Genomic DNA, 24,982 nt, shown 5'->3' on the forward strand with positions numbered 1-24,982 from the left:
TTAAGAAATATAACACACCTCTCCTGTGAACAGGGAGATAAGATGTCCACAACAAACAAGACTTTGATAGGGCTTATTGCTAATTCATTTAATAATAGAAGGAAGCAAGCCTTTGATAGGAAGATTCTTCTCTAGATTTTGAAAACTGGAGGTGTTTTAAATCCATGATGGGACTAATTTCGCCAAATGCTTTAATAGAGCCTACTGATTTCAAAGAATATTAATCTTTTGCCAAATCGGAGCCCCACATTTCAAAGTGTGTAAACAGCGATAAATCAGAAGTTGTCATACATGGATACTACAGAAGGAGGATTATGTTAGAAGGTAGTACAAGAGTTTCTCTTTCCAATACCAGTAAAGTCTGGATTACTGAAACAGGAGAAAGATTTTCTAGTACAAAAGCAGGAGAAGAGTGCAGGGAGTATGGCATCATGTTACTCTGACATATTTCTCTTTCTTCATTCTCCAAGAAGCTGACAGTAAGAGCAATCAGGGATGTCGTACCCTGAATATCAGAGTTCAAAAGGGTCAGAGGAACAGATATATGTATTCTGGAGAATCTTTAATTCTTTACTCTTACTGTGCTGATGAGTCACAAATCAAAAGAGAACGTATTTTTTAAACTGTGTTAATAAACTGTGTTTCAGAGTGGTAACATGCTATTTTAGCAGATATTTTAAAGGGTCCCCTGGACAGTGCCTCAACTATGCAGGAGTAAGTGGAAGCAGCAGTGTTGCTTTTAAATGTGCTGCTAGATTGTATTTGTGAGTATTTGATGTTCTTCTTTAATAACCTCAAGTAAAAGGCTGAATGAATTCAACAACAGTAGCTGAAAAAAAGTGCAATGAGTCATATTATAGGAAAATGGAGAAAAGGATACAGGACTCTCCACTGAACACAATCCTATATTGTCGGCAATCTGTGATAACACCCTTTTCATTTCAGTTCAGTCCCATAAAATTACCACTAACATTACAACTCATGCAGAACACAGATAAATGTAAAAATGTCACAGAATTCTTCCAGATGGGACTTTTAGTTCCACTAGATCACCATCTACTTTTTTACTTGTCTAATATTTCATTACAACCTTCCATAAGTTAATTTTCTTTCCACTGACCATGTAAATCACAAATCAATTTTCATTTAAAATGCCTGACTACAGATTGCTCCTGAAAGCTCAAAGCATATGCTTCAGTGAGCTCTCCAACATTCTTAATGCACATTAGAAAAATGTTGTGGTTTTTTAAAAATCTTTTTAAAGGAATTAATTTTACATTAAAGTCTGGCATGAGACCCAAGTAGTTGGTACTCCTCCCTTCTCTCTCCTCCCCCCACCTCTAAAAAGCAGGTACATTTTTGAAATGTAACCGTATGTAGAACTAAAAATCTTTCATGACATTTGTTCCTAAACCAAAAATTCAGGCAAAAATACAAACCGCTTTAGATTTGCAGAAGGTAGACATGATTACTTAATCCCAACCCCCTACTGCAATCATGTACTTCTCTCTAGGGGAAAGAAGACAGAGAAGGAGGAAAAGCATTCACAGTTCAACCATTGGCTGTGCTTTCTTTGAACCATTCTTTTTCTCATATTCTACCAGAACCTTTGTTTGGGCTAAAATACATGACTCAGTATTGCTAATTTTACTTACAGAAGCAGCCACCCTAAAACCAATGGGATATGCCGGTGAGACAAGCAGGATTCAGCCTTTAAAACTGTAACAAATGTTTTATGGGAATGCCTAGAAAATATCCTGAAACAGTATTGTCTGAAATGTTCTCTTCTTATGTTAATTTAAACATAGTGCTCCCGTGCTCTCCCCTTAAAAATCTGTAAACATACCTTTGGCAGACTGGATTTGGGAAACATGGTTTCTATGGCTGGTTTTGCTATTGCCCTGTGGGAAACATGGGGCAGTCACTTCGCTACTCCGTGCCTTAGTTTCCCCATTAGTTAACACTGGATCATTAAAATGACCAATTTTTATATTGAACAGGACCACTTAAAAGCTTGAGCTGACATATGCATAAGCATTTGCTGAATCTGTTAAGAGACAGGAGTGACCATGTGGTCATTTAACTCCTTTTATAGGTTGACTATGTTTCCTCACACCAGGAATTTCTGCTGTTTAATCTCAGATTGTTTTCACATGTTCTTGGCACTTAGGAACCTCAGCATCAAACCCTGAAGGACAAATACTCCAACAGAGCAACATGGTATGGTGGGAAAAGGAAGGGTTGTATTTTTCTCTTGGAACACAAAGGAATTGTAATCCTTTCTAATGGCATGACCCCAGATCACTGAAGTCTTATTAACTGATTAAGTGAAAGGGAAGAGGGAAGTGTGGGTCTTCCAAGTGTCTTTCCTGATCTGAACCCACATACAAGCCTTCCCCTTTCTCTCTTCTCCTTTGCTTACCTGGCCTATCTGAATTTACCATGTCTCACTCCACCTTTGGGATTGTCCTTCCATCTCTGAAGTTCACTTCTGTGCTCTTTTGCACCACTCCATCACAGCTCTTAGCAAGACAGCACAGCTTTGAATCCCAAGTTCTTGAAGCACTCTGACATTGGGATTCTAGCTTGGGGGTGATGGAGAGGGTGTCAGTTTAAATAAGGCTGAGTGCTCATGACAATTGAAAGTAGTTCTGCATTAAGTGGGGCTCTTTCTCATAATGCAATATGTCAGTGCTGACCACTGAAATGGGGGAAGGGAAAGGCTCTTGAGCAGTCTCTGTAAATAGGGTCTTGCCAAACCATTTGCAGGTTATAGTCAGCCAAACCTTGAGGGTCTTCAAGCAGGGTTTTTTAAAACCCAAACTTTCATACGTCAACGGGGCCTCAAGCATCACTTCTAATGTGAATCTGCCTCACTAAAACTGAGAGTTGAGGGCCTCCGGATTTGGCTTTGTGCTGGCATATCACAATCACCACTTAGAGCTGACCACTTACTTGTAACAATGATGTGGAATTGCTTCAGATATGAAGAGGTGTAGGGAAAAATGTTTACTTTGCTTCCTGATTTAGAGAAAATCCATCATCTAAGAAGGAAGCTATTCACAACTGTGAAGTCTCCAAAAACACGTCTATTAATAGTCACTGGAATCTTTATGGAGTAGGGATTACTATAAAGACAACTTGTCTGGTCCTCTAACAAGACTTTTGAAGTTAACTATTTTTAACTAAATAAACAAGTAGTTTGTTGGGTTATCCAACCAATCAGTAAAAGGCCCACGAAAATACTCAATGTGGGAAATGCCTGTGAGTTGGTTCAGTTGAGTGGGTAGCTTACTTTTTTTCTTTTTTTTCCATTTACCCAGCCAGCTAAGGACCAGAAATCTGTGCTTTTTGGGGTTTACCTCACTTGTCTTTTTATTTTTTCCACTGTTTCTTTTAATGGCTTTTTGTTCCATCAGCAATGGATTAGTAAATGCCTCTAATGATCAAGAGGTGAGAAACTAAGGAGGAATCCCAAATACGGTGGCCAGAAAGCATGCTAGACACTTGAGCATCTTTCCATTAACTAGATCCTCTACCTCTTTACGCTACTTTGTGAAATTCTTCTCAGGAGGAGTTTCTATTCCACAGTCTACTGGATAGCAGCTCGTGGATGAGAGAGGCAGCTGAAGCTTGAAAGGGGCAGTAGAAGTATATGCACATGCTCATTGGTACAAGCTGGGACATGAAGAAGGAAATATCTGAAGGCACATTAGAAAAAAAAAAGGAAAAAAAAGACTTCTCATGAAAACCATACACTCTCCTGAAGGTCTTTTCAACCACCCATATTTTCACATAATTCTGAGTACTTCTTGAAGCGAAGACTAACGTCCATACAGAAAACACAACGCTTGAGAAACCTATGTTTCCACTGTGAATCAAACACTACCAAATACAGATCAGAACCTCAGATTTAGATCTACATGCCCATTTCAATGTCTATCAGTATATTTATAGACACACAACACTCAGGCATTCCATTTTCAGCTTTTTGTCTACAATTACTAAACAGAACATTACAGCTGCTGGTGGCTAAAATCAGAGCTGCCAAGTTAAATTTAACTCTGCAGGTGCTGATGGCAGAGAGTTATTTACCACGAAAGCCGCACAACCCTGCAACCTGGACACTCAGCGCTCCAACAGAAGCCTCTACCTTATAGGTAATAACACTGCTCTGAATCATCAACAATGACAATTTGTTTTCATTCCATGTACACCAGTCACCAATTACTTCTTCCTGAAGCACTAACACAGGCTTAAGGCCACATCAAGTGATTTGCTGCAGTGTAAGAAGATACCTAGAGGGAGGCAGTTGGTTCCGAGTCCCCTTCTTTCTCTCTACTTGCAGTTCAGGGATTTTACTCTGAACTGTACTTACTCTGGTTTCTTGCACTGAATGTATGGGTCTTGAAGCTATTCAAAGAGCCAACTGTTGTTCGGGTCCATGGGCCACTCGGCTATGGAATGCAGTTGATGTGCCTGTGGAGTGGAGCTTCTAGTTTAGGTTCCTCCAAAAGAAATGTGGTCAGCACACATCAAACTAACACGAGGCAAATGATGAAAACAGAGGGATTAAGTCTGCTCTACTCTAAATGAAAATACTTCTGTAGATGCAGTCTGCTGTACAGTAAGACTTATTTTACGACCAATGGCTTACCTCCTGCCTTCCTACACCACTTTGATGAAAACTTTTCCCTTATTAATACCGCTAAGTTTAGGTTTCTCAGCTCCAGTTTCTAATACCCACCATGCCATTTATTAAATGATGCGATCAGGAGACAAAGAGAATGCAACTGGAATGTGACTGTGTATAAATTGCTCTGTATTGGAAATCTCATCCCATTCTGTTATTTACTTTTCTGCAAGTAAGATAATTATATTTGTATAGGCATAGGTATAGATATAGATTAGATGTTACATTACAAAGCCACAAGGGTTCCTGATCTTGTTAACATGATGGTTGTCATAGTTTGTTTTGTTTTGCATGAGCAAGAGCTCATTACTGAGAACCCTTGTCATTCACATCGACTTGTGTCTTCTTAATGGCGCATTTCTGAAATGAATGGCAGGACATATACATTTCAATTCAATCTGTACCTTGGAGTCTTGCTCCCACTGAAGTCAATGGGACTTCTGGACAAAGGAAGCTTTATAGCTTGTGTTTTTACAGGCACACCCTAGTCTCTTGTTCGGCCTGCTTTTAAGGAAGGCCAATAATGATTTTTAAATCATTTTACTTTCAGGCATTATTTTCAGCTGGTCTATTTGGCTACCTTCTGTACTAGGTTACTTGCACACTTACACTCTCCTAGGTTCAAAAGATGCCACAGTTCTTTGTATTCCTTGCAGTGCAGCAGGATACCACGATGCAAATATGCAAGCCTTACCCTGTCTCAGTTAGCCGGAATGGGTATAGTTTGCTGTGCAGAAGAGGTGAACTAAAAACAAGTCTCACTGCTGGGGAGGGTAATAGCAGCACTGCTTTTGCATCAATCCCCTGCCAGGCAATCCATAGACTGACACTGATGGTTGCTCTGGAGGGAGTCACTTACCCTCCAAGCTAGAGGTAAGATGCCAGATAAGCAGTAGCCTGTAAAAAGGGATTAAAAGAAGAGAGAAAACCAGAGGGAAAGATTAAGATAATTTACCCTTGTATATTGTATCCATCATAAATCCCATTGTCAGTATCCATTGTTCAAGTACCTGACAAACTTCTGTTTCTATCCCCTCCATAAAAGCCTCCATCATATGGAAAGTTGCGTACCTTTCATGGTTTTATAATAAACTGGAAGTGAGTAACAGTGCGATATCAAAGGAAATAAAACTCCAGTTGCTATTGCTGCTGGGGTTGCCTTCTGAATGTGGCTTATACAATATTTCATCTGTGCTGACACCTTTCACTCTCAATTATTTGGCTGCTGTCAAAACAAATCAATCATATTATAGCACTGTGTCTTCATGTTACCATTCCACTGCAAGTTAGCTGCATTAGCTTTGAAATATATGGAAGTATAAAATTTATCTCTATTATTTATTTAATACAACTTTCTCCCTTGTGAGTTATCTCACAAACATAGCAAACTCAAATTATCTGATGTCAAACGTTGAATATATATAAATACCACTAAGAAATTTTAAAATAATGGCACTCATGGGAACATAAATGCATAAAGATATACTTGATAAGTCTTACACTTACAACCAATGATATTCTTCTGACAAATGAAACAAATAGTATATGTTTTTAATTTTGGTTGTAACAGGCCAAGATGCTCATATTAGATAAATGTAATTTCATAAGACATAACTCTGAACCACCACTCGTGCTAAAGCACAGCAAAACAAAGATTTAAAGAACTGATTTTGTTACCAATAAAATGAATGGGGAAGAAAAAAAAGCTGGGACTGAATATTTTTTAAAGACGCTACAGTGTTGGGAGGGGAAGATGGTCTTCCTTTACAGTTCACAAGAGTTGATTTGGGAAAGGAAAAGCTAAAATCTCAAAGAAAGAATCTGAAAGTGATTGCTCTGTTCAGATTGCTAGACTTACAGTTTTCAGAGAACATGTACAGAATTTGTTCTTAAGAGGTTTTATCCTTTTAAAAATAAACAAAATAAAAGAAACAACTTTCAGGTTGCCAATAAGTGAATTTCCTGAAAATGTACTACTATTATTTCCTTGCTTTTTAGACAGGATTCATGTCCTGTTACACCTGCATCTTCTAAAATACAGAAGCCCAATACACTGGGAAAATTACAACAGGTTTATCATCTCCAGACATTTACCTCTTCTTCATTTATTACTGCTGATGTAATGGGAAATCAGCTACACAGTACAAAATACATTCAGGAATATTTGGGTTGTGATTAACTTTAAAGAAACAAGCTGAAATACAATGGATGGACAGAAACAGTGCTGGATGAGGAAAGGAACAAGAGAATGAAGTAGGATCTGAGAAACAGAAAAGGAAAGATATTCAAGGATTCGATTATATAAACCCAAAGCATCGCCATTGACTTGAATGGAATTAATCATGGAAGTGAGATGAGAAACTTGTCATTATCCTAAAGATTTATTTTTGACATCGCATAATTTATCGTAACAAAACACAACTAAGTGAAAGAAAATTCTGTAAGATGTGCCAAATCTAGAGCTGATTGAGTTTTTAAGTAATACTCATGTTAAAATAAATAAGCAAAAAAACCCCTATAGCTGGCAACAGTCTAAGAACTCTTATTGTGTTGGATCTTATTAACCTTGGTGGAAACTTCCAGTCCTTCTATGGGCCAAAAAAGGTTACTGTAAGTCCTAAATAATGAAAATTCACCTTATTATTGCAGATACTTTAAAAGAGCCTAGCCTATTCTAGGCCTATGAACCAGAACAAGACTTAAGAATTTAGGACATTTAGCAAAGGTCTAGCTGTGTCTGAGGAGCTCAAGGCATCTAACAGTAGTGATTTAAGCCACTTTGTAGGAAGGCATAGCACTAACTGCACTTTCATTTACAGGTGGGAAGGGCTGCAGGAACCATGCATGAATTGTCTGCCATCACATGGGACATCTAGGGTGGAGCACAGAGCCAAACACAGGTCTCACGCCTGTGGTCTCTGCTACATCTGTCAGAGCAATAGGCTTGTAAAGACAAGATGTCCAAGGAATAAAAGCAGCTTTAGGGATCAGCAGCAAAATGAGACCAAGGCCCAAAGATCTCCACGAGTACAGATTTCTACCCAAAGGACATAAAATTGAATAGAGGTCTGGGGACAAGAAAACTGAAGCAAGTTTCACTTTCATTGTTTCTGATGTCACCAGACAGGTCCTGTTCCCATTTTAGAGCAATCTCAGCAGCAGACCACATTTTTTTCTCAAAAAAAAAGGAAAAAAAGAAGATGCTGTAAAATGTTTCAAGATGCATAAACTTCAAGATTTTAATAAGAGAGTCACAAAGCACCTTCAGAACTTTCCATGAGAATTAAAAAAAAAAAAAAAAAAGATATCTTCATAAAAAGAGGAGGCGTATGGTTCTGTGGTACAGAACCACATAGACTTTAAAGACATTTCATTTTAAAAAATTGGCTCTCAGGCAGTTAACTTGTATGTTCCAAGCATTCAAAATTCACACTATTAAAAATGCCCGTAAACCCAGTTGGTCAATAAAGACTTTGTTGTTTTTATGAGTCCTTAAATATATATGTGCTTGATTAGAATCTCACTGGTCTATCAGGAACACAAGTTTGTATCCAGAGAGTTTTAAAAACATGAATCATAGGGATTTTATTAATACAAACACCATGGAAAAACAAAGGAAATTAAACCACAAAGACTATAAATGTCTGACTTAAATCCACTAAGGCAAGGAAATTAAGAGTGAAGGTTGCAAATCCATCCTGGTAATCCTTCTACAACTTATTCCGTTGCAGCAGAGACTCGGATCAGCATGAGTCATGTATGCATACACCGTATATATGTACCTGTCTGTTTGCATGTGATCTACCAGTGTATGCAGCATATATGCTACAATGTGGAGATGAGGAACAGAGTGACAAAGACTAACCAGGATTTTCACTTGCATTTGAAATTTCTTGGCTTTTGTAAGATTACAGTAAGTTAAGTGCTTAACATTATTGGAATGAGTTTTCTCTACATTAATTTAAATTGTCACGGTCTAAATTCAAGAAGAAGATTAAAGGCTCCTGGAAACAGGTGCAAAGATATACTTTAAAAGCAGCATTAAAATGCATCCATGTTCTGGTTGACAGAAATTTCATTTATAATCCTGCACACACAATATTCCTGCCAGGAGCAGTATCGGTCTGAGTCAGGGCTGAATAAAGGGGGACATTCCCAGAAACGCCCAGGTCTTGCACACCAGTCACACCACAACTCCCACCCTAGTGGTCATGTCTGCTAGAGGGTAGTTAACTAACAGGTTTGTGGTGGAAACTTTGGGGAGGTGCAGACTACTTCTGTCTTTCCCATCTGCTTCTTGGCATACAAGTCTGGAAACAGACTCTGCCAAAACTTGGCCTGCGAAGTTTAAGTAGGTGTGAAAACTTTGATTTCAGAATTAATTTGATCTACATCACATCATTACCCCTCACTGATGTTGTTCCATAATCATCAGTAGCGAAAAAATAGGCACATCTGAGACCTATTTTGAGTGGGACAACAGAGGACACAAACATTAAGACTACTGCATTTTAACACCTCTGAGGGTAGGCCTTTAACTTATGGGGCAGAAAATCCAAACAACAAATAGCTTACACACTGGGAGTGATCAATAAACAACTAGTAACTAATAAAGCCCTGAACCTTTCTCATTCCCTCTGTGAAGGCAGCAATTTGCCACTGAACAAGCTGAGTAATTAACATGGGGCCACACTACTCCCACAGGAGAAGCCTTGTATCCTGGGGAAAAAAACAACCAACCAACCAACCAACCAGCCAACCAGCCAACCAACCCACAGCCCAGCAAGGTTCTTTCTGTACTGTGGTCAGAAAAGCAGTTTTTGCCCTTTCTCCCAAAAGCAAATGTTAGGCCTTCCAGAGAGTACATTTACTGGGAGACGGGATGAAGACACAAAACCTTCTACCTACCCCATCTTTAGGGACCTCTGCCTGTTCCTTCAGTTCCCTTACAGCATGGTTTGGATGTTGTTACAGCTGTTAGCCTGAGGAAACCTGATGTAGTGGCTGCTAATCCACAGGGGCTCCGTGCATGCCATAGCGTGCCTAAGGATGAACAAATTTCTCCTATTTCTTTCCCCATATTAAGGTAGGGAGGTTAGTCTTAGGGGGTGGCTAACCCCTTCTTTGTGTCAGTGAGCTCTTCACAGTGACTGCGTTACGTGCAGCATTTATGCAGCGATAGGAGAGACACATTTGGTTTGAGGGCTTCACAGAAATTGCTAGCGAGTGCAGCTCCTTTTCTTGGTTCTTGTCATTCTTGTTCTGGTTATGTTAGTACACTGCATAAGTACCTGGGAATAAACTATTCCTCTAAGTGAAACATCATTTTGATTATTACTGACATTGGTGCTCATTAAAATACATAAGTGAAACGCTGCCTTTCTGTAGACTCTGAAAGCTATTTCATGTTACTTGAAGGAGAATACAAATGAATAGGGACTGCATCACTTTAGTTAAAAGAGGAAAATGTTCTAAAAAACTGGAATTTGGACTCTAGATCAGTAAGCAATTGAGGCTTGTAGTTTACTTCTTTTCTGTCTCTTTTTTGTTTTTCATCTCTCTCTGATTTCTGATTTTTAAGGTATGTGTACATGGAGGAAGGAAGACAGAGCATGTTTACTTTATCTGTTGCACAATTAATGATACAAATCTACGTTCCGATGAAACAAGATGTAATAAACGTAAACAATACTTTTTTTCCTTTTCATTACCATTGTCTTTACCTAACATTTATTTTGACTGATCTCTACCTGAAAAAGCCTTTTAATTTTTTTTTACCATCATCTATGTCTACTGTTACCCATATCACTGCATTTTAATGGCTATCTCCTAGCTCTCAAGATGTTTAATACATTTCCCCCTCCACTGTATTGCAGCTAAAATACGACCTGCTGCTGTTTAAATAATGTAATTTAATGATTTCACATTTTCAGCCATGCAAGGTTTCCTTTCAGCACTGAAGCCTTTCACTAATGATTTGGGGAGATAGTTTGTTCTCATTTCTTTCAGAACTCAAGATTGAGAAACTCTGACTTGGAAATAAATTATTGACATTCACTTTAGGAACAGTACAACGTGTAGTGGAAATAAAATACACAAAGTTTCAGTTCCATGAGGCCAGAATCTCCAACTTGTTGATTTCTCTCAAGGTTCAAGTGTCATTCAAGCTCCGTATCCATGGAGATATCTAAAACACTGTTGTGCCATGTCTATGTGTTGTAATGTATTTGGGCCAACCCTTTGCAAAGAGACTCCCAAATTGTTACCCATGGTGTACGAATGAACTGGTAGGCAACACTGTGCTCGTTTTTTCTTATTTCAAACATGTATACTACACTAAAAGGATAGCTAAAATACATCAACTTTTTAGCTAAAACTGCTTTGGCTGTCATGGAAAAGTGAACAAAAGGAGAGGACAGCCTTTAGCCAACTCCTCAGCACTGGAACACCTTCCCATTTCTTTCAACATGAAATCAACAGGGCTACACAGCGACATATTACACAAGAGACACAAAAATCAGATGGGCTTAAGTAGAGAATGTCTTTTTATGAATATCAGCTCCCAGGCATTACCAAATACTCTGCGATTAAGCAACTACTAGTCCCTTGGAGAGACCCTTGAGAAGGACAACTAAAACTGAAAAAAAAGAACACACTCCCTCTAAAACCTAGAGAAATCTGACCTGGCAAAGGAGATGCAGCAGCTGAAACTGTTCAGCCCACAGAAAAGTTTCCCAATGACAGAAAGTTGAATATTGATGAACAGGAGTTTGACAACAAGAGGAAAGCTGGCAGATTGTTTTCTGCCATAAGACAATAAGAACAGGCCAGGAAGCCACGGACTAAAAGCAACAGTCAGGCACAACATTGTCTTGTAGGGTCCTTACCTCACTTCTTCCCTTCTCACAACCATTGCTATTGCGACACCTCCAAAATTTTTGCTAAGTAGGAAAGCACAGCTGTGTTCCAGCTGTAATTCTAAGAAATGGTGAGGTGAAAACAGGCGTATAAATTTCTTGGGACAACAGCTTTCTTGGATGCTTTTTTAAACTCTTCAGTGCTTTTAGTGGATTACAGTAAAAAGTTATGGTTGTTGATTTTATTGTTTTCAAAGAACTGTTGGTGGAAAGCCAAAGTTGCACAGGTGAATCTGTGTTATGTTCAGGGATTTCTGTTTACTCTAAAGCAGATGGCTCTCTTCTGCCACCAACCCTCTGGCATCTCAGTAACTTGTATTCTTTGCATATTCCTCGTGCATATGAAATTTGCTTAATAGGAGCCAGGGAAAACATATTTTTGTGTAAACTTCACAGCAAGAATTTACACATTCATCTTCCTTCCTTCTGTTCATATGCATTTGATTTATTTGCTCAGGGATCAGATAGAGTATAGCAGTGTGTACGGCAAATGACATAGTGTAATGAACAGAAAATAATCAAGTATGTATCAAGGAGAGTAGTTTTGAAGGAAGCTTACAGGCTAAACCTCTTTTCACTTACAGCAACAAAATTCCTATTGACTTAGTGGGTGATCACGACCATATAGCAACTCAACAATTTAACACAAATATATTTTGGGAAAAAAAAAATATCATTTATAGGTAATTGACAAATGAAGTATAGGTAATTTCAACGAATAAGTTGTACTGTGAGAGTAACTTCCATATCATTAATCGCTCCATTTTACCAATGTCTTGAATTTTTAAAGAAATTCATTTTCTCATTTTAAATGCTTAACATATCTCCTCTATGATTCCTACGATTTCTGCCACTGAATGCTCTTTTCTCTTTCCACAAGCAAGAGTTTTAATTGTTTTATCCAATCACCCTAAGGTCTGAAAACCCCTGAGAAGAAAAACAGTTAAACATATATATGGATCACAGAAGATTTAGTGGGATTATTCCCTTGATCAACGTTTAGTATGAATTCGAGTACTCTGTTAGATCAGAACATTTCTGAATTCATACGTTATTCAAAAACTCTTTGGGGTGTTGTCTTCTGAGGTAGTTTGTGATTAAAAGGTTTAGAAGTTTACTGATGAGAGAAGAAGTAAAAGACAACAGGAGAAGATCCAGCTCACAGAAGCTGTGGACACCTGTGCTTGACTGCACTGGAAATCCAGGGACAGCAGACGTGACAGCAGGAGTAACGAGACAGGTTAGAGAGCAGCATGAAAACATGTCCCCCACTCATCTAGGTAGACTATCCCACAGTGAGGTTTAAGAGAGATGAAAGCTGATGAATATTGTTCGATTTTGCCCAAAGAGCAGGAATTATGGAAACTGTGTTGAAGTACAGGCTTCTATAAGTATACCTATAAAAGTGCTGGCTACGAAACAGAACACGTTTTATGATTACCTTTCAAATAATCACAAAAAACGGGGACCAGAAGTCAATCAGGTTCAACGGAACTGATGACATCACACAACTAAAGACGTTCTCTAGAAACGCAGCACTGTCACCTGACTCCTACCTTCACTCACACACGCATTGGGTAGTGGGCTCTACAGGAAGCAACAGAAGCTTACAACTGTGATTCAGGGCTCTTAAGTGCTATCTTGACCGAGTTACTTCATTTCCTTGTATAACAGTTTCGATTCCAAATAATGAGGGCAGTGGCACTTGCTTAGAGGATCAGGAGGGAAGGGTAAAGATGACAAACAGCAATGCAACTAAGTGAATCTGTGGGTCCTGTTCCTTTCAGCTACTTTATGGAAGGTGTGGTGGCATCCATAGATAAGGAACTGCACCGGATGCTCCAGCAAGTCCCTGTTTGATCCCTGCTTCTATCTACCAGTAAAGATTATAGAGGAAAACTTTTCATCTGGTAAGGTCATTGCTTGCAAAATTTGTTTGGCAGCAGAGTTACACCTTTTAGCTAGCAATTAGACACCCATGGATAAACTAAAGAGCAAAGGTTTCCCAGCTTAATCCCTACCCTCCAGCTCTGCAACATGGGGTGAATAAATGACGTAAGAACTGCATGAGTTTATGTTTATTTATAATACTACATACCCAGCAACTATAACCTGGAGCACTCCAGAGTGGAAGGATACATTTTTATAATGCCTGTTTCTTCATTAAGATTTCATCATCCACCTACGCTAAAAAGCCACTTCCCCTTCACTTTGTTATATCTGCTTTTTCCCGCTCCTGTTCCCGCATTATTTTTTTAATCTCCAGTTCCCTACTTTACATGCACTCTCAAATTTTAAACAAGCAAAATTTGTGCATTAGTGTGTCCTTTTCATCTATGATTTATGAATGACAGGTTCTTCGATGCAGCCTAATGGTATGAGAGAGACATTATTTTAAACATTAAAGTGAAAACCATTTACAACTATGATAAGAGAGGTCTGTTGACATTAAACTTTAAAACATGCACAAGGTAAAGGCAAGTAGCTGCTCCAACAGGTGAGAGTACTATGCATGCAGTTTGTAAGGGAGTTTGTTTGACACATGAGCTGTCTCTTCCTTTTTTCTGTTTCACAACCTGTAGGATTTGGTGCTTCAAACAATTCATCTGGTAATCAGTAGTCACCAGAGTTTAATAACTAAACAGTACTTCAGGCACAGTGCAGAGCATTTATTCTAAAGAAATAATATTCCATCTGAGGAACATTTTTCCTACCATTTACATCAGCAAGAAATAAAAATAAACAGATAAATAAATAAATTGAAAAAGCTAAAGCTTTGACACTTCCTGCTCACACCTTTATCACTCTCATATCAGACAGTCCCTTACCATCCTTTTCCATTAAAGCTGTACAATTCAATTGTAACATACTGGCTAATACTTATCTTGCTATACTTCGTTGAGTTCTGTTCAGCAGCAACTGCTTTCTGTGAATCAATCAATATAATTAGGAGCAGTAAAAAAATACATCTGTATTTTATATCAGATGTGTTTAGATTGAGTCCTGTTTCTAACAGTGTTAGACACAGAACAGCACAGAATACTAGGGAAGAACAGAGATACAGTATCTCATAGAGCTGCTTTTCAGTCTGATTTTAGACCACAGGGAGAATGCAGCAGATATCTTAGGGTAGAACTGTTGCAAGCATGGTACTGCTCAGACAATGGGGAGGATACGTACAGAGATGAACTTTTTGCTTGTGACTCTGGAGTCATGTAACTCCCTCAACAGCTTGGATGAGGATGGCAGAACCTTACTGATAAAGCAGACCTTCTACAGCAAGAACAAGAACGCATATCTGGGGCACTGATGGCAGCTGAGAAAATTCTGGTTTTATAATATTTTTTTTTTTTTTAAAAGTGATTTTGATGCAATACTGTGGTTTCAGCTCCCCCTATTCATTCAGCTATCCTAATCAGCAGTGGTGAAACCTAATACTTGTCTTCATGTTGCCATTTGAAATTTTGAAGTGAACTGAGTATGGAATATTAATCACTGATGACAGAAAAGTGTAATGAATCATTCGAGTGCTTTACATCACCGACCCATAGAATCTAAGATGCAACCTCCAATCTGTTTTTATAAAAATGCAAATATTCCCTAAGTATCTCTCAAGTATTTAGAAACAATCCAAGTATTAACTTTCAATATGCATCAAGAGCAACATTTCATTGGAAAAAGAGATCATTCAGTTTAAAAAAGAGATAAGGTGAAACAAATAGGCAAAAGAACCGATTAGAAAAATTATAAACATGACTTACCTTGTAGATTTTGCAATGGCAAAGTCATGATGCCTCCTGCTGCAGCTGCTGCTACCAGCCCTTGGATGTTGGTGAGATTCGCTGTAGGTAGAGTTAGGACGAGTCCTTGTTGGCCCCCCAGCTGCCCAGCCATGTTGAAAGGAATAAGGATCGGCTGGTTCAGGGCTGGAGTGCCTCCTGGCATCACACCCGCTACTGCTGAGGCTAACTGTTGGGCTGTCAGTAATGGCTGTAACAAAACACAGACAGCAAGCCTGTTTTACTGTGCATGGCACAGTATTGCACACTTGTGAGTCTTCTGGCTTGGGATCCTTTTGTGTTCTGTTATAGACACGCACCGCTTCCAATATCTTAAAGCACACATTTTCACCAACACAGAAAGTTTTGACAAACTTGTCAGGCTGAAGCTGTAAGCATTACAGTCATGTAGCATGGTATCAATCCCATTTGAATCTAGACTGGAAAATTCATTACGCACTGAAGGTAATTATGAACACAAGAAGGCCTAACTCGAATCAGCCTGCAAGTACCTAAATGCCTACATTTCCCAGTTTTTTTCAGTTGTATACTGATTGGTAAAAGCTGAAAACACCACAGTAACAATTACCAGAAACTATATGGACCTGCAAAGTGGAAGAACATGGGGTATCTACTTAGAGCACGGCTGAACTTGGATAAAACTGTGCAGTGATATGGGAAATCTTTTAAAATATTATGCAGTGACATACTATTATGCCTACATTTTGCTCTAAAGAAAATAAATACCTGGCATAAAAGATAATGAAATGCCTTTACTAATGCAGGAGCTGTGTGACACAGGCAGAGCTGTCAGAGCCAATAAGGTTGCATTAAAATTGCACAAGCTTTTTAATATTAAATTATGACATGTATTTAAAAAATAACTTCTGTAAGAAATGAAAATAATTTAACCTCCTAAATATGCAAAACTGAGTAGGTTTTATTTTAGAAAAAAATACAAAAAGCTCATCTTTCCAAACAAATAGCTTTAAAAACATATACATGATACATACACGCTCCCTTTCTGCAGCCAAACAGAATCACATTTTCTGCATTACACAGATCAAAGTTGATCAGTCGCAGTTTTTTACTTTTTGTCAAATTGCATGTCTTGATTAGTCAGAAAGAAAGATACTGACCTGAGGCCCAACAGGGAACGCAGGATGGGACTGACTGGGTTGGTGCTGGTCTGCTGGGCTTGTGTCAGGCAGCACTGTGTTTCCTCTGGCCTCTGAAATCCAAAGAGCAGATTGACTTTAATATCAAGCCTGAGGACTGGCACATTACCTTCTACTGATGTCACATAACATCAAGCTGAAAATGATATGTTAAAGTGCTTTATCAATAACTCAAGCACTCAAATCACTTATCAGCTGCATAAATTATGCTAACACTCATTCAGACCAGCCAACTCATTCAAGGAGCTACAAAAATCTGACAGCAGTGAAACTGAAGCTATCATCAACCCAGCTAATGTGGGTTGCATTATACACCAATTTACATACAGTACATGAGCACTCCGCGTGTGTGGGAACTGCGTTTTTTACGCTTAGGTGAGCATCAGCCATTCTAATTTCTGAAAGCAAAAATTATCTGAAAAACAATCAAGTCACATCTACTTTGTATCTTAATAAAGTACTTTCTTTTGTCAGTTACCGAAGCAGCAAAGGCTGTACTATGCACAGTAAAAAGGCACTATGAAAACTGAAAACAAGTAGGCTTCCAAACGACAGCTTGTTTTCTAAATTGCATGTGGGGGGTGAGCAAAATTCTGTGAAACCAAGGATTTCCAGCATTTATTTAGATGATCAATATCCAACAATCGAACTATATGCTGGGCACTAATGACTTGCTAAGCACAGAACACAGTCCAGTCCTACTGGATTTTGCTGAAGTCTGCAATACAGATTTGAAAAGGGAAAAGAGAAAGAAAAACATCCTATCAGTTATAAGAAAGTACCAAGATGCTTTCAAAACTACATCCCAATCCTCCATTTCCTCTGGGTGAAGGACTTGCATTGATTCACAAAGTTTTTCGGTGCTGACGGCACGATCAGGCCCACATTTATCTTTGAAGCTGAAAGAATGACAGCAAGTATCAAAAGTAGCTGCAAGAATACTGTGGTCTCTTAAAAAGAAAACGCTGGCAATGGCGTCAGATTTCCTGGTTGGTATGATAGCTCCTGTTCTGTTATTTTTTTCTGATGAGCAGTTGAAATCCCGTTCTAAGTAAACCTTAACAATATGCTCTTTTCCACTGTTTGTCCTACGACTAACAAGTGCAAGATAATTCAGAACCAGCGTATTGGCGTACCCTGCCACAGTAAGGAAAAAGGATACGATTCTGTCATACTTATAAATTTTAAAGAGGGTATTATCAGCTCATTTAAAACAAATTCTTCTATATATTCTCTAGGGGGAAAGACTTATAAATAATGGAAATGTGAAAAGAAAAAAAAACTTCAGCACATTAAGGTACAAATAAAATTGACTGCTACATATTATTCAATTGACTTCTATCTCTACAGCAAGGTGTCAATCATAACAGCATTTCAGAATAGGATTAAACAATAAATGTGCAGAGTTATTATGCAGAAATCTGAAAATCTGATTAATCTGTAATATTTTTGTGTGGTCTCAAAAATTCAGAAATGGACACCGCTTTGGGAATACTTACAAACGGTCTATTGAAATATCTGATTTGGAACTAATAAAAACACACAGACTTGCAGACATTTTATAGAGTGAATTCTACAAAAATATGTTTGGCATTTTAATGACCACTGTCGTTTAATAATGAGAATAAGATGACCTACTATAATCGCTGAGGACTCAAACAACTGCCTAATAACATGAAGAAAGAGGCCCAGTCACTAAATTTTTTATGTGCAATTTACCCATCCAAGTTACTTGAAAAGAAAAAAATGTAACTAGATATGCGAGATTCAGTGAAAACTCTTTCTTTTAAATGCATTACAGTCCTACTGCTGCTGCCATCCCTAAGACCAAAGATAGGTTTTCTACGGTGTGAGTTTCACCTGTACTAAATAAAGTGGTATTTTACTAAATATAATTTCACCTTTGGTAATTTTCACATATTGTTGTAGGGTTTTTTAATCTTCCCATCACAGCTGTATGTATAAAGTGATATTAAATCGAAGGCTCGATATCAATGAATATGTAACTCCCCATTAAGATCAAATCTCACAAGTCTTATAAGTTTATAAGTGATTTTAAGGGCTGAAAATTTTGTCTTTGCTTACAATCTAATTAATATCAAAACAGGCTCCTGATAATCTGTCACATCATTAAATTGTTCTATGAAAGCTTTGGGAGAAGAACAAAAACCTGGAGTTAAATATTCACTGGAATTACATTTTATTGCAATTACTATAGCTTGAGCTCTCAGAAAATAAATAAGAAGTTCTGAAGAGATATACCTGTGTTTTAGTATTTTTTCCATGGTTCAGCTATCCTAAGAACCACTGTTTTCTGTTATCTGTACCCTAAGAATTTTGCACTATTGCATTCACAATCTGTATGTAGTACAAGTGGGTTATACAGGACCGTGAAGTCAGAATTAATTATACTCCTTTCCTTTTGCATTGCACTAATTGGAATCACATGGGATTACATTCCTTTCATATGGTCACTCCTTGCAGACGATGTATCTTTTTATTTCAGTGCCTGAATGCTCTGCCTGCTGCTTCTAGCTCACTTTCCATATGATCTCAGAGAAACAGCACACACTTTCATGTGCATGAATGTGGTCTTACATGGCACCCTCTATGCAATTATGCATGCCATATTCTCAGCCCGAAATACTCACATTTCCTCTCGTGACCCTTCAAATCCAAGTGCTATAACAGCCACTCAAGAGTCAAGATTTTTTTTGAAACGTGCAGGAAAATCTGCCTGCTGGGCTGTCAGTAAATACAGCGAAGCGAGGATTTCAGGGTTAAATTCTGTTGCATCACACACAGTGACAGTATTTGTTCCTTGCCGCACACTATCTTCAGCGAGACACAAGTCAGAGATCCCAGGAAGCTGAAGTAGAGCACACAACACTGGTAGAAGGCTACTTTTGCTTTTCTGCCTTACAATATTGACTGGGTGACTTCCTCTGATTTCAGGGGATCTGAGGAGCTGGGAAAGCTCGTGTCACAGCTACTATTTCTGATTCACAGAGTCATTGCTACTAATTTGGAAAAATACTTTCAAGACCATTGCCCTAAACTGGCAGAGCACAATCCCCTACATTGTTTTCCCCTCTGTTTTACTGCCTTTATTTGGGAGTTCATTAGTTCCAGATGCTGGAATGACCTCTGCAGGTAAATTATTCCCCTCTCCAAATTCCAGTCCTCGCTAATAAAAATGGCCTGTCAAAATCTAGCCTAGATTTTCCACTTGTCCAGATGCAGGTCATTACCTCCTGTTAGGCTAACCTCCAACGCTGCTCAGGTTTCTATCAGCGAGGGGTATGGGCAGCAAGGAACAAGGACTTGGAGCAGTCCCTACGGAGCTGGGGAGCTACCAGCAGCACCTTCTCTGCTCTCAACTGTGCTTTGGAGAGACTGTACTCTCGTTACACCTCTGACAGCTGGTGCACAAAGGGAAAGGAGAAGTAACAGGGAACCTGCTCTGGAAAGAGATGTAATTCTCCTTAACACCGTTTGCCTAGGCAGGGAGCTAAGACTCCTCTTATAACTGAGCACTGCCATCACAGCCTGTGTCAATGAGTTTGCTCAGTGGTACTGTATGAACAGGCAGGAGTGCTACTGCCATGGTACGGCCATGACTGCAGACAAGGCTTTAATATTTAATAAGCAGTATTCATCATATATGATTCATCATAAATTAATTATAAATTATATAATACATACACTCACCTCTCATCCCACCAAGGGGCTGGAAGGGCATGACACAATAAAAAATTGAAGTGCACTGTAAACATTGTAAAATAATCCTCTTAAAATAAAATATTATTTAAAATAAAGCCAAGTAAAACAAAGGCAACCTTCTCCCTTTGTCAAAATGAAAACCAAAGCAAAACAAAGCAGAAAACCTTGTTGAATAATACCTGGCTTAAAAATGAGAAGACCATAAGAGAAACATCAGAGTGAAAAAAAAAAAGAAATCCCACATCCCAAGGCCTCTGAGCCTCATATAAAATTACAACTGTAAATGCACTAGTTATAAACAGGCTTTCCATAGTTTGCTTCCTTTCTGTTTCTTACACATCTTCAGCGACACAACAAGTAACTCAGTTCTAAATTACTTTATCTCCCAGTGCCCCACACAACGGAGGGAATGCTTTCATCCCCACTTTACAAATGAGCAACTAAGGGACACAGGGACTCAGTTTTGAATTCTCAAATCACAGAATCACAGCATCATTCAGGTTGGAAAAGACCCTTGGGATCATCGAGTCCAACCCTCAGCCCTACTCTGCAAAGTTCTCCCCTACCCCACATCCCCCAGCATCTCGTCCAAACGACCCTTAAGCCCCTCCAGGGGTGGTGACTCCAGCCCCTCCCTGGGCAGCCTCTTCCACTGTCCGAGCACTCTTTCTGGGAAACACTTTCTCCGAATGTCCAGTCTGAACCTCCCTGTTGGAATTCAAAGCCATTCCCCCTTGTTCTATCACTCATGACCTGTGAGAAGAGACCAGCACCAGCCTCTCTACAGAGTCCTTTCAGGGAGTTGTAGAGAGTGATGAGGTCTGCCCTCAACCTTCTCCTCACACTTAACAGTCCCAGCTCCAATCTCTCCTCACAGGATTTGTTCTCCAGGCCCTTCACCAGCTGCGTTGCCCTCCTCTGCACTCACTCCAGCACCTTGAGATCTCTCTCATATCGAGGTGCCCAAATCAGCACCATTTAGGCACCTAGATCTCCTTAGCTGTAGTTACACTGTTCAGGAAAGCACGGGTCAAAACACAAAACTGCTCTGTGACTCCTTGGCTGCTCCAGGGCTACCAGCAGCTCTGGCACATGCTCCCCAGCACCCTGCGTTCGTATGCACTGTCCGTCCCAGTGGCCTTGTCTCACCTGGTGCCCGATGCTTGCAGGGAACTTGCAGCTGGCTGGTAAATGTGACTTCACTGGACAGCATTACAGGACATGCGCCGGAGTGCATTAAACATGCACATCCAGCTCTTTCCCGGGACTCCTGGTTCACCTGCAGATGTGTACTTGTGCCTGTTCAAAGGTGTGATGCACACTGGTGTTTCCTCTCAAACTCTGAACCAGAGCTCGCTCCAAGCCAATGTTCAAACCACAGCATAGGCCTAGCCTCAGCAGATGATCTGGACATAAATAACTTCCTCACAGTCTTTAAGAATGAATTCAGGGTGTCTCAGATTTGTACCAGGGAGATGCTGGGCCACCTCTCTTTAGTGCTCAATGCTTTGAAAAACAAACAGGATCAAATTTAATAATACTAGATTTTCAGTAATCAAAAGAACACATAAATCCTTCTGAGATACCCATTTAAGCAAATATTTTAAATGAATCAACATTAATAAAAGAATGCAGCATTTCAAGTAACAGTTCATATTAAAATCCTCAGACACGGTTCCACAATGTGACATTAAATTACTTGTATTTATCTCTCAGTAACTGTAACAATAAGAAATCAAGAGTAGACTTTTTTCTTACTCACTGAGCCAGCTCACATTAAAAATACAGCTTTAAGAATGAAATCATTAAAGTGAAAATACTGCCTGTGAGAAAAAAGTCTTACATTTTTAAAACTAATAAACTCACAGTCTGAACATGTAATATAGCTACATTTAGATCATAAGTCATATTATCAGGAGAAAAAAAGATAACTTTTTAAAAGAAATTAAATAGACTGACTAACAATATTCAAATTATTGGGTATGGTGTGTGAAAGTTCATCATCTCTGATTAAAGTGACTTGGCTCTTCATTAAATGAACCCTTAATTGTCAGCAATTACACCAGCAGCAACCTTGCTGAACAAAATTTAATAGCTGAAAGAAAAAGATGCAGCTGATAATGAAAAAACATAACATTCCCTCCAAACAATCCTCATTCTGCCATGAAACACCATATTGTGGCTCTTAATTTCACTATTTTAATTTTCCTGCTGCCTCAGTTCGGACATGTAGGTAGGAAGCCTTTCCAAATCACATCATAAAACCTTAGTAATTAGATTGCTACACAGAATTTCACAAACACATCTAAATTTTACAATACTTTCAGGAGAGAAAAATTGAGATTTTATGCTGAATCCATTTTACATTGGTATTATCCTCTGGTTATCAGAGGAGATATTCCTGCTACCTCAGCAAAGAAAATCAAGATTAGAAATTAAATGAGAATAATGAATCATGTACTGAAAGGTATGAATTTAAGCTTGGACTTCTCATATTTAAGGAATCAGATAGTTGTCATCTTCCAGTCCACGACCAAGATGTGGCATACAATACACTCATCTGGATTGTATAAAACTTCTCTAAGTATCAGATTATCCCACTGATCGTTAAGCAATTCACCTTTTACTGCTGATCTCTACTTCAGATTCTAAGCTTTTATTTTTAGCCAGTGATTTCAGCCTCACAAAGAAAACCAAACAAGTAGAGATATGGAGGTGTGCAGAACTACCACCAGCACCTGTTAACTCTGAAACCTAACAGTGTTGCAGTGTCAGTATCATTTTACAGTTCGATCATTTCAGCACAGCATAGAAGTACTGTGCTGATCTTCCACAACGTCAGATTGTCTCAATTTACATTACTCTCACACTTAATTTTTCCCTACCTATGTACAAATACTTCTAGTTTAACTCTGAAAATGTTTTTGGCATGATAAGAGAACGCCATATTGATCTGCCATATTGACATATATGTCAATGCAGTATCCTGTATGGAATGCTAAAAGTCCTGCATGCAAAATGGATTGAATGAGCCAGCACAATGAGTAGATCAGATCTGCTTTACTGACTGTATCATTCAGTATTTAAGTAAGTAAAACCTCACAGTTTTCTACTTATCTGAACCTGCCACGCAGTTGTTACTGCAAAGCTACCAAAATCACTGCAGAGCTCAAAATCATTCTGCCAGCAGAGCACAAAATCTCGCCTTTGCCTAGTCCCTGGGGATATTTTCTCCTAAAGGATCTTCTCCCACAAGAAACATAAGGTAGCCAAAATCGCTGTGCTCGTTACCTGTATGCACAGAGCTTGGCTTGTATTTACGCACCTGCATCTTTCTGGATCAAGACTGATAACATTAAAACTCCATGACGTTTATAATGAAAATCAGGTGGCTATTAAAGTGATTCATGTTATTGAGAACTTCTCCTGGGCAACCCCCAGTTATATTTACCACCAAACAAAAAACCTACCATACCAAGGCACAAAAATCACAGATAACGCGAAACCCCAGCTCTCCCAACTGCCTTAAATTTTCTTCTTACCCATCTGTATTTTCGTTCCTCTTTCATTGTCTTATTTTTTTCTTCTTTCTCTTTTCCCCAAGTGATTTTTTTTTTTCCTTATTGGTGCCTATATGAATATTCTTCCACTTCAGATACTTCATGTGAGAAAAGTAGCATCGCTACTGCAGAAAAGGTGAAGGGATATAATTGCAAAAGTATGTTCTTTATTCAAAATAGACTCATTCTACTTTTCTTCACCCCCTAAGTACAGTGCATAAAAATCCCTTGTTAATGGTACATACATTTTTAATGAATTGGACCCTTCATATTGAGAGTTCTAGCTTCTTTTATACTGTATGCATTAGCACAAATATAATCACATTAAGGTCACAAAGACCCTATCAGTTTTCCCTGAATTCATACAACATTTCATACTCACTGTTTGCTGTTAGTGCTGGTGAATGCAACGATGATAAAGGTTACTTACCAGAAGATGGACAGTTGAACGCATTATTATTTCATGTTGGGCAGCTGATCCCTAGCTAAGAAGGGCAGGAGGTTTTTCTAAATTAAACTTTCCTTTCTTTCCATCCCTGGAAGCTTACTAAATGCCAGAGTGAGCACACTGAAGAACATCTATTTTGGAACAACTGCCAGTTTGCTATCTTTATAGCTAACTAGATTTTCTTATGATTTTTACAGCACTTATCTGTGCATGCATTTTTATTCCTAGCAGAACAGAGGGAAAGCTTTCCACAAAAAGCTCAACTTCCTGACTCTCACCCTCCCCATATGACTCCTGTACCCTCCCCAAAGTAAGGTAGACTATGATGGTGTCTTGTAATGATATACATTGCTGTTTACCTGGAGACCCTTGCACAATTTACGTATTATGGGCTTGGCTGCTGGCACTACAGACTAATGAAAGCCAGGCGATACATGTGGACAGCTTCTGGTACACAGTAATTCAGGCTTCTGGGTGGAAGAAAAGGGTGGCATGTCTGACATCTTTTGCTTTTTACAAGTTACATTGATAGACTTATTTACAAGTGATAGGGCACAGGTAGGTGACTGATGACAGAAATTTAACTCACAGCTTTTGACACCCTCCAGGGACTGGAAAGAAAATACTGTACGGTAGGGAAGACATGAACCTTGAGTGCTACCAATCCTATGAGAGCCTGTCTAG

At 38.8% G+C, this 24,982-nt stretch overlaps 1 protein-coding gene across 5 annotated transcripts in view; it reads right to left on the reverse strand.

Moving 5' to 3' along the window:
• The window catches only part of POU6F2 (POU class 6 homeobox 2), a 315,556-nt gene that overhangs the window by 167,352 nt on the left and 123,222 nt on the right, over window positions 1–24,982 (reverse strand). For all 5 annotated transcript variants that reach the window (XR_012633242.1, XM_074900920.1, XM_074900922.1 and 2 more), the window contains exons 3-4: window positions 16,529–16,620; window positions 15,372–15,600 (exon numbers count right to left, since the gene is read on the reverse strand). Coding sequence is in view for 4 of the 5 variants with exons in the window: in XM_074900920.1 (XP_074757021.1) it covers window positions 15,372–15,600; window positions 16,529–16,620 (321 nt within the window). In the remaining variant the exon portion in view is untranslated. The remainder of the gene's footprint in view (window positions 1–15,371; window positions 15,601–16,528; window positions 16,621–24,982) is intronic.

The sequence above is a fragment of the Athene noctua genome, chromosome 2 (genome assembly GCF_965140245.1).
Source record: "Athene noctua chromosome 2, bAthNoc1.hap1.1, whole genome shotgun sequence".
Lineage (NCBI taxonomy): Eukaryota > Metazoa > Chordata > Aves > Strigiformes > Strigidae > Athene > Athene noctua.